The sequence below is a fragment of the Halichondria panicea genome, chromosome 17 (genome assembly GCF_963675165.1).
Source record: "Halichondria panicea chromosome 17, odHalPani1.1, whole genome shotgun sequence".
NCBI classification, from domain to species: domain Eukaryota; kingdom Metazoa; phylum Porifera; class Demospongiae; order Suberitida; family Halichondriidae; genus Halichondria; species Halichondria panicea.
The window spans coordinates 1,548,133-1,567,050 of record NC_087393.1 but is presented as its reverse complement, the minus strand read 5'-3'; the positions used below and the strand labels follow the sequence as shown (position 1 = coordinate 1,567,050).

At 43.7% G+C, this 18,918-nt stretch overlaps 2 protein-coding genes across 2 annotated transcripts; both read right to left on the bottom strand.

Annotated features, from left to right (window-relative positions):
- Positions 1-1,732: 1,732 nt before the first annotated feature.
- Positions 1,733-8,402, bottom strand: LOC135351307 (platelet-activating factor acetylhydrolase 2, cytoplasmic-like). The gene is made up of 7 exons (XM_064550284.1): positions 7,956-8,402; positions 5,905-6,121; positions 4,645-4,771; positions 4,190-4,395; positions 3,163-3,357; positions 2,743-2,891; positions 1,733-2,083 (listed from the first exon to the last, which is right to left on the bottom strand). The coding sequence occupies exons 1-7, from the start codon at positions 8,236-8,238 to the stop codon at positions 1,872-1,874; spliced, it is 1,389 nt and encodes a 462-aa protein (XP_064406354.1). The 5' UTR covers positions 8,239-8,402; the 3' UTR covers positions 1,733-1,871.
- A 1,919-nt stretch (positions 8,403-10,321) lies between these two features.
- Positions 10,322-18,006, bottom strand: LOC135351306 (piggyBac transposable element-derived protein 4-like). The gene is made up of 3 exons (XM_064550283.1): positions 17,825-18,006; positions 14,041-15,935; positions 10,322-11,999 (listed from the first exon to the last, which is right to left on the bottom strand). Exons 2-3 carry the CDS (start codon positions 14,177-14,179, stop codon positions 10,432-10,434), a joined length of 1,707 nt encoding a protein of 568 aa, XP_064406353.1. The 5' UTR covers positions 14,180-15,935; positions 17,825-18,006; the 3' UTR covers positions 10,322-10,431.
- Between the last annotated feature and the right edge of the window lie 912 nt (positions 18,007-18,918).

Sequence of the window (18,918 nt, the reverse complement as noted above, 5' to 3'; positions counted from 1 at the left end):
GAAGCAAATGAGTCGATGTATCAGTTTTGTATTGCTGTTCGTCTATTGTATGACAGTGTAGCAACTGGTTTATTGTGGATGATGGCTATACTGTCTATCTATTTATACCCCTAGTAACACAGTTGTGTGATTGTTACACAAGAAGGCGTCCTTGGAGTGATCAATTGACTTCGCTAAGTTACTGTTTGGAAGTTCTATTTGTCACAGTAATATTGATTGTTGGGTTGGTGTTCAGTGCACTTGAATACTTCAGCAGGTATTAAATTTCAAATTAACTCTATTTTTGGCAACTCTAATTATACCACCTAGATCTACAATAGTACTGATAAGCTTGATAGGAAACATTGTTTTAATCATCTGGTTTTGTACTTTGCAAAGAAGGCAAATTGCAAGGAGAGAAGATGTACTGAAAGAAATTGGAATCTTTTTTGTTCTTTTGGTTATTATTCTGCTTGTGTTATATATAGGGATGGATTTTATATCAATTGGAGATTTGGTTTTATCACAAACAACTACATGTATAGCAACTTTTATGTCATCTTTCCCATTCCTAGTTTTTGTTTATATGTGCTACAGTTTTCGTAGCAGAACAAGACATGTGAGGTTTGTCAACAGAGCAGATATTGAGACGGCTAGTCCAGGACTACAAACAGCTCCACCCTCCACTAGAGTCAGCCTACCTACGGACACAGCCGATCATGCTCCCAACTTCCTCAGCCCAAGCACAGCTGAGCCTTCAGAAGTGACGCCATTGATAAACCATCAAGGGCTGACTGATTCTTATTATAGCTGTTGTGTATCTGTATAATTAGAGTTTCAATTTCAATGAGAATAAATGTACCTGTATAATTATATATACTGCAGTACTGGGCTTTACAATTTCATCCCTTTTACAACGTACAAATATAGTCTAACTGATCATGAATCACTTAAATCACTGGTCCTTCCTGGTATAAGTATATGTACGTACTACTTTCATACCGTTGCTATAGGTGGTATAAGTATGGTACAAATCCCTCCCCAGATCTAGACACGTTTGGTAAAGATCTTGTATCTGGCTAGCTTGCTAAGGCACTGATTTAGTATCCCGAGCGTAGTGAGGGTACTAAAGTGGCTGAGGTATACTGTAACTAAGTAAATTTGCAGGTATACTAAGTCCCATGCATATAGTATACCTGCTCTGAGGCACTTTTCCCATGTACTTCCCATGTAGATCACAGTAGGGGAGTAGATGCTCAGCTTAGCATGCATAGCCTATATCACATACCGGTAGGATATATAATTATTATAACATGCATGTACACTCATAATTATTATGGTTCTAGAGATTTATGACAGCGTAAACCACCTCATCCCCGGGCTTGGTGGGTTTACTGTAAAATAATAGTTCATTATACACGTCAGTCAGGCATGAAAGTGTATTTAATTGTTGACCAACTGTCAACTGTGATCAAGACTAGAAACAGCTTGACAGTCAACAGCACATGCAGAAGGACGTATACATCACTTAAAATTATGCTTTTTGTCTCTACATAGTATAGTTGTTTAGCAGTACATATAGTCATTATACAATGTTATATCATAAGTGCATGCATGGAGGAAATGCTAATACATTACCAATGTATAAATACTTGTAAGAGTGCATGGAAGCTTCAGTAGAAGCTACTTAAGCTTCCATGCACTCTTATAATTCGAGACGTTTTAAGGTCGTGTACATACATGCGCATGGCACTTATGTTAATTAAGCAACCAAGACTTAAGTTATACAATTATTCAAATACGTATGCAATATGATAATGTTTATTAAAAAGTGAACGAATCAAAAACAATTTTAACAATTTCACTATTCTGAAGCTTAAAGCATAACTATCTTACAAATTAGACGACACACTAGACTCTTGTTTCTGCTCTGAGTTACCGCCAACATCGCTACTCACTACCTCCTCTTGTCCTGTGGTGGCCACGTGATCTTCTTGACCTGCCTCGTCGGATGGGGTGATGTCAATATTGGAACCAAAGAGGATGTGCTCAGAATGACCTTCACACCCATCAAGATTGGGAATCGGACCCTGGTAACTCGGATCTGCATGCATGGAAAATAACAATTAGGATCTTTTCACCATAACCATACAAGCAAAGGATAAGTGCACAGTGGAATGTCCACTCTAATTTATATTGAAAGGACTATCTCAATATAGACAAAATCTCATGGAGTGTTCTTTGATCACCCTATAAAAGACAACAGTTTATAGATTATTTTTTATATTGTGAGGCTTCACTGTATTGTATGCTCTATACACATACCGTATTTGTGCGATCAAAGGCCGCGGCTTCATTTTGCTGGCAAAGGAGGCTACAATTCGAAAGAGGCGTTTATTAGGCCTACTGGCACCCCAGCAAATTCAACCTTATGTTTGAACAAACTTGAACTCTGCCATAAGAAAGTCTTACTAAAGCAGTAACAAGCTGCTATCGAGCTAACTGCTACCATAGATACTACACCTGCAAAGATGATAACCTCAGATAGGGTCAAAGTTCACTGAGGCTACTATTTGAGAGCGGTTTCTATTTCACTGAAGATGGGCTGTAGAAAGGCTATACTATATGAGTGCGGTCTTTATACGAGAGCGGCCTCTGATCAAGCAAATACGGTTTTTGATAGTGGAACGTACAGGTACGCACGCAATTACACAACATCTCAGATATAAAGACAGATTACAAGCGTCTCGATCCCCCACTCACCCATTAGCAAGTGCCTTTTCAAGAAGGCGTGACTGGTATCCATGTTGACTGCGTGAGCAATGCTCACGTCCAGAGTGCTGAGAGTGGAGGAGCTCAACCAGGTAGGGAACAGAAACAGGACATCACTCTGGTACAAGTGGTTCGTGCCTCTGCATGCATATGGAGGAGATAGTGCATGAACCATGATGTACTAATCCTCAGTCGGTGAACCTATACATACCATTTTTCTTGTTAGTACTAATTAAGTTAATTACGTTTGTATTTAGATACAAAAGGCTCTATAATAATAATACTATTATAGCTTCCACTGAAAACGGAAAAATAAATGGAGCTTTAGTTGTTCAAATCCATGAATTCATAAAACACAGATGACTCCCGTGCAATCATAATAACAAAAGCCTATATAATTATACTACTCACATCAGTGTTAGTATCCTAGATGTCGATATCCCTTGTTCGTTTGGAGGTGTGGTCATTTTTGTCATCTGTTCGATGTTTTCCTTCCACTGAAAGTCGAAGCTGTTGATGAAGATGAGGGGTTGTTGAATCACTGAGCCGTTCTCATAGAGTTCCTTGTGCACTGGGAGCATCCAAGTGTCCAGGCAAACACCACACCTGTCATAATGTGAATGTGAGTGAGGATGGTAATTGTGTTTGTGTGCATGCGTTTTGTCCCAGGTCAACGTGTGTGTAATGGGGCAAAGAATGCATGTGACAGGTGGGTGCTTCCTAAGTCCAAGCACGGGTAAGAACTATAACTATAAATAATGAAGTACACTGTTCATGGTCCTGTGTGTGGAAGGGGGGGGGGTAAATAGCACGGGTAAGAACTACAACTGTGTATCATAATAAGTATTTTGCATATATAATTATTATACACAATAAAAAAAAATTAACAAGTGTACATGGTCCTATGTGTGGAAGGAGGGGGTGTAAATAGTCATAATTATCGAGATAATACAGTACAATTGCAACTGTTGAGCAGTTACAGCTGGAACAGACACACAGCTTTACCGTAGCCCTAGTGCGGCTACGCCTCGAGGCATAAAAACTGAGATACATGTAGTGCAACATGCATGCCAATGAGGGTGTAACACAGGATTTTGAAGTAGAGGGGTGAAATAAAGGCATCCAGGCAATTTGAAAGGAGGGGGTCTGAGTCACAAACAAAAATGTTGCTAAAAAAAAGTTGACTGTCCATTCAATCCCCTTTAAGTATGTCATATCGCCGGATATGGAAACACATTCAGGGACATGCCTAGTTAATTAGATGGTCTTGGTGAATTCTGGTGGGCGTTAGGGTTTCGTTTGCATATAAATACTCAGTCATACAACTAGTATATGGATGCATATTTTAGAGGGGGGGGGGTATCCCCCTCCCCCCTCTGTATGACAATCACATAGTAAATTCTACATAAGAAAGTTGCAATTCCATAGTTTAACTCACTTGAAACGTTGGTCCTCACTGAGTGTCTGGATGACAGTAGCTCCTCCGAATGAATGGCCCATCATACCAGCCATGTTCAAATCAAGACGACCTTTGAACTGACCAAAGTCGAGGTCCACCCCCAATAAGTTCCCCACGGGTGCTCCCTCGTTGAGCAATCCTAACACGTCCAAGGCTCTTCTTGCATCTGATGAACGCTTCTTTACCTGCATGCACAAAATTAATAGACCTACACACACTATGACTATGTAGATATATGTACTTATCCCACCAAAAATGTATATTTTTGGGCAATCCAAACAAAATACTCCTTTGGCTTCTTAAAAACTGGAATTGCGATTGTCACACATGCTTAGATCGTGCCCAAATCAGACTGGCTCAGTGTCTATTCTGTAACACCAAAACCAGACGTTCACGAATGAGGACCAAATTAGTGACAATAAAGAAGCTCTCACCTGCTCGTTCCTGACAGGGAACTCTTTCTCCCCCTCTCTGAGGAAGCGATGCTCCAACCACTCATCCATAAGCCCATCTTTTCCTGGTGTGGGCACTCGCAAATGAGACACACATGCTGAGCGATCTCTGGGGGTAATAAGTGTTCCATAATTAGATATGTACGCTCCTATTTCTAATTGAGTGGTTGGGGTTAGGGTTAGGGTTAGTAACTATCATTGTATAAATCACATGCTCCCAGTGCTTTTGTCTGACCACATTATTATGTCGTCAGACATGCATCTAAGGAGTGTAGTACAGTACATGCAGAATGTGGTAAATATACCTATTGATATTATACCCAGGATGTGATACTTAAGGTTACGGTCAACCGTTTGCTCATTAATTATTCATGAGCTAGATCTAGTGATCTTTTCCAGCTAGAATGAGCTGGAAGTCCAGCTGAAACGCAGTAGTCATTTTATGGCTCGAATAGACATTTTTACTATAAAGCTTAGGTACAGTCTACTGTAGCTTCACTATATGTAGGGCGTGTAGAAGAGATATTTCGGAAAAAGGCTACTGAAAACTCACAAGAGGCTGTTTTCCTTGGCTCTGGCCGCCATTTTAAGTGGAGTTAGTCTACATATTATTATTTTGTGAGAGTTTGTTGGCCTGGAAAGAAAAAAACGCTTCTACACGCCCTCCAGAATGGTAAGAAGCATCATATAAGACCAAGAACACAGAGCTAGAAGTGTTTTTGGAAGTTTAAAATGACTACTAGTTTTGTGTTGTTTCTAGTAACTTGATGATCGCTCAGAGCTTCCACTGGAAGATGTTTTGAAGATTGATACTTGTCATACAGATTGATACACCAATATATTTATCATGTATGTGCTTCAAATTTCTCTCATGGCATTTATAGTTTCACAAAAATCATTATAAGAAAAATCATGAATATTCATGAGCAAACTGTTTACCGTAACCTTAAAGCCATGCACCACGACTATAATAGTATTATCAAAAATTGTAGTTATTTGCGGAATTCCTGAGGGTTAGTGCATGCATTCGTGAAGTCGGGTATAGAATCCTGCAATGTGATTAGGTAATGATCCCCGAGTTTTTTTTAATAAGCAACCAACTATGACCGGTAGATGTTGGATGATACTTGGAAACCAGTATGATGCAACTATATTACACCGTTCGATTATCCCTCTTGCATACTTACAGCATAAAAGTCTACAGTGCATACCAAACAATGAATGCAGAGTATATGTACCAACCTGTGTTCCACTGAGGCGACCACATAGCCGTGAGAGGCAAGGTCACAACAAATGGCAGAGTAGGTCATGCTCATTGCACCAAGCCCATGGGAGTACACTAGCACAGGGAACAATGATGGGCTTGAAGTAGGTGTGGCTTCTGAAGGAGAACATTCAGCCTCTGCATCTTGCTTTCCCATATATAAAGGTGCATCTCTGAGTGCAGGAACCTTTGGCTCTGCAGAGTAACAAGTATAGTTTGTCGATTACGGGGCCACACACTTATTCAAGCTTAGAGGATTACAGTAGGTGGATGACTGTCTATGGTCATCAACATTTCAGAGGCTTCTTGATCTTGATACCGTATACTTATAGCGCCAAATTTTCAAAGACCAAATATTTGCGGGTTACTCAAAAGTACCAGAATTGTTCAAAATTTTCGAGGTTCAAGGTCAGTCACGAAAATTATGTGCTTAAAAATTGGTGCTAGATATACAGTATAGACTCTCACTATTCCGCTCTCTAAAGTACGGCCACCTCGATATATTGGCCATTTGGTTTGGCACGGATATTGCTAGCTATTTAGATCATGTTTGCCATAAATACTGCAATTTGATTGGCTAAAAGTAGTGTTCTATCCAACTTAGAAAATCACGTACTTACATACTACAACTGTACTTAGAAAATCATGTAGCAAAGATTAGATAAGAACATTCAAATCTGATTGGATAGAAACTCATGGTTGCTAAAATGCTTAGACACTGTTTAGGAAGTTTCCACATGATTTAGAAACCCTCAGGGCTAGTAGAACCCTCACTACGTTCGGGATACTACAACCAGCCCTTTGGGCTTCTAAATCATGTAGAAACTTCCTAAACAGTGTCTAACTATTATATATATAGATGTTTACTGTACACAACTCGCCCTGAAACACTCCCTATTCCGTATACTGGCCAGTACTGGCTTCCCCAAACTAGGTTTTTAGTGCAGTTTATTATGGTCGGATATGACGTTTTGTTTGTGGTTTGGCAGATTACACTTAAATAGAGAACATTATTATTCTCGAGACAGAACTGCAAAATTAGTCATTAGATTTGAGGTAGGTTGTTTTTTAGCTACGGTTATTTTCTGAATTGTGGCCACATCGCTATTCTGGCCAAGCTGCACTGTCCCCCAGGGTGGCCGGATTAACGAGAGTCTCAGCAAAACACCGTATCACTAGAATATTGCGAATGAGCCAATCAGTAGATTTGACCCTAACCTAGGTTGCATTTTGGCATTTTTACCGAAGCGATCAACGCTCCTAAAACATTCTAGTAATACGGTAGTTGAGTTTGGCCCTGTGGTAAATTATGGCTTCATTTAGGCTTTTTATGTGGTTATATACATTATCTATACCGTCAAGAGTAGATAAGAGTAAGAGTGTTGAACTGCTGTAGTAATCATGGAACCGCATTTGCCTTGACATGCGTCATCACTGTCTTCACTATTCAATTAATGAGTGCCGTTAAGTAAAACTGTGGTCTGTGGTTTGTAGCACTGAACTGTAGTGTTGCTACCATAACAAATCAGTACTGATTACTATCAAGTGATGACGCATGTCAAGGAAATCGCTGTTACTAGCAGTTCAACACTCTTACTCTTATCTACTCTTGATACCGTAATTTTCGGGGGTCAAATATTTGTGGTTCAGCAATATTTAGCCATTCGTGGTTTTATTTTCATGGTTGCTGCTTGCACTGCAGGTAAAGGTAGGCAAGGTAGCTTCATTCGTGGGAAAAATATTCGTGGTCCAGTGTTAAACCACGAAAACCACAAATATTTTGCCCCACAAAAATCACCCACTATACGGTATATGCCAGATATGCTTCTACTGGGGAAAATGCTAATTTTTAGCTGGTTGGAGCTTACCACCTCTAAAGCTATAGATAGTCCAACGGTTACAGGTTATTATGACAAAGTTATGACAACATTATGAGGTCCAAACTGGGCTCTTAACATAAACACTCATCAATGCTCAATGAAAGTGGACCCACAAATAGTACAGTACACATTATCTCAGGTCAGCTTACCAGTGAGCCATCCAACCACAGTCGATACGAAGCCAACCGCCTTTACCTTCGAATACTCCAAATAGCCCTTGATGTATCGCTTATGTGGTGTCCACTGTGTGTACCGACACCTCCTTCCTCCCTCCTGACAGGGGTAGAACAGTCGCACTAACAGAGTGTCCGTGTCATCCTCAAACTTATGCATGAGGTGAGCACAGCCAACAGGGTGCTGGCCAGAGGGTGCTGGGATACCACGACCCCGGATAAGACCGCTTCTTTTCCAACCATCAACAGCAGCAGCCATTATTATAAAAGGTCTTGAATTGCCCAGATTTTAGACTGTCGTTGGATTCTCAAATGTCATACAGGTATGTCTAGTGTATAAAGCGCTATGCAATGACATGATCATATCACTGGCAACATGACATCCAATGATCATGTCATTGCAATGTTTATTTAGCAACCAGTGCAAGTGGGCGTAGGCCATAGCCTCTTTCACAAGGCTCTTTAATGCGGCCTGGGATCGAGGCTAGCAGTGAAGGTTTTTCCAGTGCTTGCTAGTGCAGTCATGGTGGTGCAGTGAGTGGGCTCAGCCTCCAGTCCTCCTACAGGATGATGGGCCTTGGCACTACACAGCAGAAGAGTTTTTACCATCATGGCATCAGTGCTGTCTTTCCACCTGTACCCGGTACCCCCTTCTGGCCAGTAGAATCACAGCCAAGTTTGACGGGATGACCAAGACCACTGAACTCTTACTCAGTTTATAGGCCTAGTACAGGAGGGAGAAGGGGACGTCAGTACACATAGTGGGTCCCGGCCATGAGCTGGGTGCAATGAGCATGGCCTACTCTGCATATGATGCATAATTATGTTGACCTTGCCTCTCACGGCTATACATGCATGGTCGGTCGCCTTAGTGGAACATCTGTAGGTGAAGACTTCGATTGATTGGGCTTTTACATGTATCTCATACATACGTGTAGATGATTTAGTGGAGAATATGATTGCTATATACTACACTCAGGGATTAAATTGCTCAGCATTATACAAATTACAAGTGCCCACCGCACCAGGAGGGGAGCCACAGTCAAGTCATTCAGACACTCATGGGAGGACCAACAGTTCAAGTATAAGTCAGTTACATGTATAACTGAATGGCATGGAATTGTAGTAACTTTCTTTGAACATGCATGCGTGTCCCAGCTGAAATAGCCGGAAATACACAATACACCTTATCAACAAAACTTGTTTGTTCTAATTGCATGCAAGCGTGTGATCATGTGGCACTGCATGATTAGTTTATCAATAGCGTCACTTCTGAAGGCTCAGCTGTACTTGGGCTCAGGAAGTTGGGAGCATGATCGGCTGTGTTCGTAGGTAGGCTGATTCTAGTGGAGGGTGGAGCAGTTCGTAGTCCTGGACTAGCCGTCTCAATATCTGCTCTGTTGACAAACCTCACATGTCTTGTTCTGCTACGAAAACTGTAGCACATGTAAACAAAAACTAGGAGTGGGAAACACGATATAAAAGTTGCTATAAATGTTTGTGCAGCTATTAACCATGCGAATGAAAAGGGAGCAGTGAAATCTATCCCTAACACGAGCAAAACAATAAAGAAAAGAACGAAAAATATTCCAATTTCTTTTAGTATATCTCTTCTCCTTGCGATTTGCCTTCTTCGTAGAGTACAAAACCAGATAATTAGAGCAATATTTCCTATAAAGCTTATCAGCAATAGTGCCGGTATTAAATAAAACCCTATTGTTAACAGAACTTGGCTGAGCATATCCTCTACGTATGTAAGAACACCGAATATTAACCCAACGAACAATGTTATTACGACAAATAAAGTTTCCAAACAAGAATTTTTTAAACATGACCGATCATGCACTGCAGGATGCCGTCTTGAGAAACAATCACACAGTTGTCTTACCAGGGTAAAGTAGATAGAGCAGACCAGTAGAGCCATGATCCATGTTAAACCAATTGCTACACTGTCATACAACAGATGAGCAGCCATACAAAAGTTGTACATTGACTCATCTGGTTTAAATGCAGGAAAGCTCCAAACCCAAAATACTCCAAGCTGTAGTGTAGTGGTGACAGTCATGTAGACTATCCTTCTTACTAGAAAGTTAGTATTCTTTCGACAGATAAAAACAACATTCATTACCGTCCCAACAAAGCTCAATGGAAACACTACTGAGAGTACTGCTGCTTGGATAATGTAGACATCAGCTGGCAGAGTTAATGTTGTGTTGAAATTAGGGTCAATATAGCGGCAGTCCATGATAATTAATAATACCAGTTATCTACAAATTATTATTCTCTATAATTACAACAGAATTTACAACAGAGTGGGTTAGGGCCTCTCATATACAACTGAATTCTTTATCACAATTTTATTAATCATTGAAATAATACCCCTTTCCTCCCCTCTCCAAGGCCAATTTAGACCAGGAGAGTACCATCTAACAAAAATCAGTCACACAGCACATTAGCTAGCACATGTGTGTCCGATAACAGAGTGTCCTTTGCATATTCTTATGCGACAGTGGGGACATGCCATTGCAGTGTGTTGCTGCTCTCTGCTAGGGATCTTCTCCCGAACACACACTTGACAGCGCCCACGAGACACTCCGACACTATTTGCACTCACACGTGCGCCCTGTGATGGGGGGAAAACGATATTTAGACTGGCCAGACCTGAGGCACTGCTACGAGTACGTGGCACACCCAATAGACTATGAATTAGTTCCAATCGAAACCCTTTCAAAGGCATGGCCTTTGAACCCACCCTGACACAGTTGTGCCTGTATAGAATGTATGCATTATTCACACTAACGTCAAGGAATTGAAAGAAAATCCTGAACCAATACCGCCGACACTTTCTATCGTACCCATAGGTTTTCCTCATACGCCCTGTATTGTCAACTCCTCCCATGTACATGTTATATGCAGGGAGACAGGGGGGGACACTCTGAGAGCGTAGGGTACCGTCTTTGTGCATTCGCATTACAGTGTGGGGCATATGGTCAGGGAACACATTTGTTGCAAAGGACACAACTCTACGGTCGTTAAACATAGAGTAAGAAATATCACCAACAGTCATGGACGTATAGTCACCTTTGTCGAGTACCACATCCTTAAGACTTGCTGGGAAACCAGCAGCATTCTTCAAAATTGTGCCGACAGTAAACACATTTTGCTTAGCCAACTCTTCTATCAATGGACCGGACGTGTAAAAGTTGTCCATGTACACAACATGCTGATGACCATAAAAAGGAGTGAGTAAACGATGGACTACATTTTTCACAAGCCCTTTCACAGCTATCTTTTTCCCAGAGGAATCGGTGAGCTTACCACTGTATACATCAAACACACAGAGATACCCACAGCATGAACATGAGCAGCACCATACCTTGAACCCCAGTTTAACAGGCTTCTTGGGCATATGAATTTTCCCGCTTTTACGACCCTTGTACTTTATCATCATCTCATCAACGGAAAGCTCCTGACTGGGATTATACCTCATGAAGTAGTTGGCTTTAAGAGTCTCTAAAACAGTTTTTAGCTTGCTAGTTACCTTACGTGCATCAGTGATGGACGTATTGTCCTCACAGTGCAGATACCGCCATAAACTTTGGAACCTTTTGAGCGACATTACATTGCTCACACATTGTACACCTAAAAGGGGATCCTTGGACCAGTAGTCCGTAATTTCAGGGAGCCTATGAATGCCCATCTCTAGTACAATCCCCAAAAACACCCACAATTCGGCACTGTTTGTAGCTGACCAACCCTTAGCACCACACTGCCTAGCGTACAGGTTGGTCTGTTCGGCTATGTACTCACACAAACTATCGGGCCAAAGTAACTTAACAAAATCTAGGCATGGAGTTACAGACGGATCAAGTTGATCGACAGGACCGACCACACCGCCAAAGACGGGGTATCTTCCTGTGGACTTAGCTTTTTGGAGTCCATTGTCCCTCGCCAGCTTCCTCCGTTTGGGAGTCGGAGCCATGCCATCGACCATTTCGTCATCATCCTCCACTGCAGCATCTGCACGGAAACAAAGCATGAATATCATTAGAGTACCACAAGAGTGCTCGCCAGTGCAGGTGGGGGACAGGCTATGAATGTCATTATGTGGGCGTACCACACGCTAGTGGTGCTATGAATATCATTAACTACTGGGGGGGGGGGGGGTTAGGGCACATAGGTACAGTACAGCAGAGGAAAAGGCTCGTCCACATCAAAGGCTCGTGGGAGGAGCCCAACAAACCACAACAACCATGAATGTCATTATGTGGGCGTACCGCACGCTAGTGGTGCTATGAATATCATTAACTACTGGGGGGGGGGTTTAGGGCACATAGGTACAGTACAGCAGAGGAAAAGGCTCGTCCACATCAAAGGCTCGTGGGAGGAGCCCAACAAACCACAACAACCATGAATGTCATTATGTGGGCGTACCGCACGCTAGTGGTGCTATGAATATCATTAACTACTGGGGGGGGGGGGGTTAGGCCACATAGGTACAGTACAGCAGAGGAAAAGGCTCGTCCACATCAAAGGCTCGTGGGAGGAGCCCAACAAACCACAACAACCATGAATGTCATTACGTGGGCGTACCGCACGCTAGTGGTGCTATGAATATCATTAACTACTGGGGGGGGTTAGGGCACATAGGTACAGTACAGCAGAGGAAAAGGCTCGTCCCCATCAAAGGCTCGTGGGAGGAGCCCAACAAACCACAACAACCATGAATGTCATTACGTGGGCGTACCACATGCTAGTGGTGCTATGAATATCATTAACAACTGGGGGGGGGGGGTTAGGGCACATAGGTACAGTACAGCAGAGGAAAAGGCTCGTCCACATCAAAGGCTCGTGGGAGGAGCCCAACAAACCACAACAACCATGAATGTCATTACGTGGGCGTACCACACGCTAGTGGTGCTATGAATATCATTAACTACTGGGGGGGGGGGGGGTTAGGGCACATAGGTACAGTACAGCAGAGGAAAAGGCTCGTCCACATCAAAGGCTCGTGGGAGGAGCCCAACAAACCACAACAACCATGAATGTCATTACGTGGGCGTACCACACGCTAGTGGTGCTATGAATATCATTAACTACTGGGGGGGGGGTTAGGGCACATAGGTACAGTACAGCAGAGGAAAAGGCTCGTCCACATCAAAGGCTCGTGGGAGGAGCCCAACAAACCACAACAACCATGAATGTCATTACGTGGGTGTACCACACGCTAGTGGTGCTATGAATATCATTAACTACTGGGGGGGGGGGGTTAGGGCACATAGGTACAGTACAGCAGAGGAAAAGGCTCGTGGGAGGAGCCCAACAAACCACAACAACCATGAATGTCATTACGTGGGCGTACCGCACGAGTGTGGTGCTATGAATATAATTAACTACTGGGGGGGGGGGGGTTAGGGCACACAGGTACAGTACAGCAGAGGAAAAGGCTCGTGGAAAAGGCTCGTCCCCATCAAAGGCTCGTGGGAGGAGCCCAACAAACCACAACAACCATGAATGTCATTATGTGGGCGTACCACACGCTAGTGGTGCTATGAATATCATTAACTACTGGGGGGGGGGGGGTTAGGGCACATAGGTACAGTACAGCAGAGGAAAAGGCTCGTCCACATCAAAGGCTCGTGGGAGGAGCCCAACAAACCACAACAACCATGAATGTCATTATGTGGGCGTACCGCACGCTAGTGGTGCTATGAATATAATTAACTACTGGGGGGGGTTAGGGCACATAGGTACAGTACAGCAGAGGAAAAGGCTCGTCCACATCAAAGGCTCGTGGGAGGAGCCCAACAAACCACAACAACCATGAATATCAATATGTGGGCGTAATGCACGCGTGTGGTGCTATGAATATCATTAACAACTGGGGGTTAGGGTACAGTACAGTACTGCAGTCAAGGCGACGCCAAAAAGAGGCTCACACAATGTAGGAGGAGCCACAAAAGGCATGCACATGACGCCTCCGCCAAAAAGAGGCCACATATCGTTAGGGCATCACAATGCTGCCTCCCCAACCACTATTTAATGGTGCAATGACACAAACCTGAATCACTCTCCAGATCTGTCTCAAAATCGTCATCACTGGGCTCGTCATGGTCATAACAGACTTCCTGGTCCTCCTCAAGCTCTCTGACAGTGTGCTCAAGCTCGCTGACAGTGTCAAGGAGTCCAATCAGCTCCATTTGGATTCAAAAGTTTTGAAAAATAATTACAACAGAATTTACAACAGAGTGGGTTAGGGCCTCTCATATACAACTGAATTCTTTATCACAATTTTATTAATCATTGAAATAATACCCCTTTCCTCCCCTCTCCAAGGCCAATTTAGACCAGGAGAGTACCATCTAACAAAAATCAGTCACACAGCACATTAGCTAGCACATGTGTGTCCGATAACAGAGTGTCCTTTGCATATTCTTATGCGACAGTGGGGACATGCCATTGCAGTGTGTTGCTGCTCTCTGCTAGGGATCTTCTCCCGAACACACACTTGACAGCGCCCACGAGACACTCCGACACTATTTGCACTCACACGTGCGCCCTGTGATGGGGGGAAAACGATATTTAGACTGGCCAGACCTGAGGCACTGCTACGAGTACGTGGCACACCCAATAGACTATGAATTAGTTCCAATCGAAACCCTTTCAAAGGCATGGCCTTTGAACCCACCCTGACACAGTTGTGCCTGTATAGAATGTATGCATTATTCACACTAACGTCAAGGAATTGAAAGAAAATCCTGAACCAATACCGCCGACACTTTCTATCGTACCCATAGGTTTTCCTCATACGCCCTGTATTGTCAACTCCTCCCATGTACATGTTATATGCAGGGAGACAGGGGGGGACACTCTGAGAGCGTAGGGTACCGTCTTTGTGCATTCGCATTACAGTGTGGGGCATATGGTCAGGGAACACATTTGTTGCAAAGGACACAACTCTACGGTCGTTAAACATAGAGTAAGAAATATCACCAACAGTCATGGACGTATAGTCACCTTTGTCGAGTACCACATCCTTAAGACTTGCTGGGAAACCAGCAGCATTCTTCAAAATTGTGCCGACAGTAAACACATTTTGCTTAGCCAACTCTTCTATCAATGGACCGGACGTGTAAAAGTTGTCCATGTACACAACATGCTGATGACCATAAAAAGGAGTGAGTAAACGATGGACTACATTTTTCACAAGCCCTTTCACAGCTATCTTTTTCCCAGAGGAATCGGTGAGCTTACCACTGTATACATCAAACACACAGAGATACCCACAGCATGAACATGAGCAGCACCATACCTTGAACCCCAGTTTAACAGGCTTCTTGGGCATATGAATTTTCCCGCTTTTACGACCCTTGTACTTTATCATCATCTCATCAACGGAAAGCTCCTGACTGGGATTATACCTCATGAAGTAGTTGGCTTTAAGAGTCTCTAAAACAGTTTTTAGCTTGCTAGTTACCTTACGTGCATCAGTGATGGACGTATTGTCCTCACAGTGCAGATACCGCCATAAACTTTGGAACCTTTTGAGCGACATTACATTGCTCACACATTGTACACCTAAAAGGGGATCCTTGGACCAGTAGTCCGTAATTTCAGGGAGCCTATGAATGCCCATCTCTAGTACAATCCCCAAAAACACCCACAATTCGGCACTGTTTGTAGCTGACCAACCCTTAGCACCACACTGCCTAGCGTACAGGTTGGTCTGTTCGGCTATGTACTCACACAAACTATCGGGCCAAAGTAACTTAACAAAATCTAGGCATGGAGTTACAGACGGATCAAGTTGATCGACAGGACCGACCACACCGCCAAAGACGGGGTATCTTCCTGTGGACTTAGCTTTTTGGAGTCCATTGTCCCTCGCCAGCTTCCTCCGTTTGGGAGTCGGAGCCATGCCATCGACCATTTCGTCATCATCCTCCACTGCAGCATCTGCACGGAAACAAAGCATGAATATCATTAGAGTACCACAAGAGTGCTCGCCAGTGCAGGTGGGGGACAGGCTATGAATGTCATTATGTGGGCGTACCACACGCTAGTGGTGCTATGAATATCATTAACTACTGGGGGGGGGGGGGGGGTTAGGGCACATAGGTACAGTACAGCAGAGGAAAAGGCTCGTCCACATCAAAGGCTCGTGGGAGGAGCCCAACAAACCACAACAACCATGAATGTCATTATGTGGGCGTACCGCACGCTAGTGGTGCTATGAATATCATTAACTACTGGGGGGGGGGGGTTTAGGGCACATAGGTACAGTACAGCAGAGGAAAAGGCTCGTCCACATCAAAGGCTCGTGGGAGGAGCCCAACAAACCACAACAACCATGAATGTCATTACGTGGGCGTACCGCACGCTAGTGGTGCTATGAATATCATTAACTACTGGGGGGGGTTAGGGCACATAGGTACAGTACAGCAGAGGAAAAGGCTCGTCCCCATCAAAGGCTCGTGGGAGGAGCCCAACAAACCACAACAACCATGAATGTCATTACGTGGGCGTACCACATGCTAGTGGTGCTATGAATATCATTAACAACTGGGGGGGGGGGGTTAGGGCACATAGGTACAGTACAGCAGAGGAAAAGGCTCGTCCACATCAAAGGCTCGTGGGAGGAGCCCAACAAACCACAACAACCATGAATGTCATTACGTGGGCGTACCACACGCTAGTGGTGCTATGAATATCATTAACTACTGGGGGGGGGGGGGGTTAGGGCACATAGGTACAGTACAGCAGAGGAAAAGGCTCGTCCACATCAAAGGCTCGTGGGAGGAGCCCAACAAACCACAACAACCATGAATGTCATTACGTGGGCGTACCACACGCTAGTGGTGCTATGAATATCATTAACTACTGGGGGGGGGGGGGGTTAGGGCACATAGGTACAGTACAGCAGAGGAAAAGGCTCGTCCACATCAAAGGCTCGTGGGAGGAGCCCAACAAACCACAACAACCATGAATGTCATTACGTGGGTGTACCACACGCTAGTGGTGCTATGAATATCATTAACTACTGGGGGGGGGGGGTTAGGGCACATAGGTACAGTACAGCAGAGGAAAAGGCTCGTGGGAGGAGCCCAACAAACCACAACAACCATGAATGTCATTACGTGGGCGTACCGCACGAGTGTGGTGCTATGAATATAATTAACTACTGGGGGGGGGGGTTAGGGCACACAGGTACAGTACAGCAGAGGAAAAGGCTCGTGGAAAAGGCTCGTCCCCATCAAAGGCTCGTGGGAGGAGCCCAACAAACCACAACAACCATGAATGTCATTATGTGGGCGTACCACACGCTAGTGGTGCTATGAATATCATTAACTACTGGGGGGGGGGGGGGTTAGGGCACATAGGTACAGTACAGCAGAGGAAAAGGCTCGTCCACATCAAAGGCTCGTGGGAGGAGCCCAACAAACCACAACAACCATGAATGTCATTATGTGGGCGTACCGCACGCTAGTGGTGCTATGAATATAATTAACTACTGGGGGGGGTTAGGGCACATAGGTACAGTACAGCAGAGGAAAAGGCTCGTCCACATCAAAGGCTCGTGGGAGGAGCCCAACAAACCACAACAACCATGAATATCAATATGTGGGCGTAATGCACGCGTGTGGTGCTATGAATATCATTAACAACTGGGGGTTAGGGTACAGTACAGTACTGCAGTCAAGGCGACGCCAAAAAGAGGCTCACACAATGTAGGAGGAGCCACAAAAGGCATGCACATGACGCCTCCGCCAAAAAGAGGCCACATATCGTTAGGGCATCACAATGCTGCCTCCCCAACCACTATTTAATGGTGCAATGACACAAACCTGAATCACTCTCCAGATCTGTCTCAAAATCGTCATCACTGGGCTCGTCATGGTCATAACAGACTTCCTGGTCCTCCTCAAGCTCTCTGACAGTGTGCTCAAGCTCGCTGACAGTGTCAAGGAGTCCAATCAGCTCCATTTGGATTCAAAAGTTTTGAAAAATAAGATCTACTGGACACATGACCTTATGCACCCATATAAAATCTACGTGGTTACGAAATCTGGCCATTGTGGTTTCACCTTTCTGTCACATGTTATAGAGCTCTCCTATTCCTATTCTATACTTCCCCAATTATTAGTTGCCTGCATGCATGCATGCTTGTACCATGATGTGCTCTGACACTAACAAATATCTATTGAAACTCTCAGGATACTCCAGGGTACATTGGCTGTGGTCAGCCTAAAGCCCACCATCCACCCTTTAAAGACCCTCTTTTTTAAAGAAGACTACCGAGACAAAATATGTGGAAAGCACAAAAATATGCGGGTGTCTGAAGTTGTAAATGTGGTTTGTCGTATGGGGTCAAGTGCAAGCACATGCACACAAAATGTGCACAGTACATGCACGACAGGGATCAAAGAGTGTTTACTACTACTCAGTTGTAAATGGGTTGGATAACAGCTTCTAATTGCAATAGGTGTTCATATAATAGTACAAGCTATATATATACCTGTATCGTGGATATCTGCGTGTGTATTGTTATTGTACTACCTCGTGCAGTTGTATGTATTCCCTCAGGCTGCGCCCTCGGGGAATACATAGAACTGCCCTCGGTAGTACAAATCCAATACACCCTTGATATCCATCTATTACATAGCCCATGCAAGCGTTAGATTATGCACAGTACGTTTAATACAGATTATTGCAATTAGGTGACATAATTATTATAATACAGGGAAGTAGGCCTATATACATGTCATGGTAGTTAGTGATCAGTGCTCCTGAAGAGAGGAAAAAAATAATAATCAATTTCCTGTATATATAGATCTACATGCAAGAAAGTATATATAATACAGTAAATCAAAAAAAGATCATGAATCATTTTAGGCAAAAATGCGTTCATCAGATGCAGTTAAGGAGGGTTCTGAACTTG

Excerpts from the sequence above, each read along its gene's own strand:
- LOC135351307 (XM_064550284.1), bottom strand. The coding sequence starts at position 8,238 with ATGGCTGCTGCTGTTGATGGTTGGAAAAGAAGCGGTCTTATCCGGGGT. Across the intron at positions 2,892-3,162 it reads TCTAGGATACTAACACTGAT|AGGCACGAACCACTTGTACC; the intron begins GTGAGTAGTATA and ends ATATGCATGCAG. Across the intron at positions 2,084-2,742 it reads GAAAAGGCACTTGCTAATGG|ATCCGAGTTACCAGGGTCCG; the intron begins GTGAGTGGGGGA and ends CCATGCATGCAG.
- LOC135351306 (XM_064550283.1), bottom strand. The coding sequence starts at position 14,179 with ATGGAGCTGATTGGACTCCTTGACACTGTCAGCGAGCTTGAGCACACT. Across the intron at positions 12,000-14,040 it reads AGATCTGGAGAGTGATTCAG|ATGCTGCAGTGGAGGATGAT; the intron begins GTTTGTGTCATT and ends GTTTCCGTGCAG.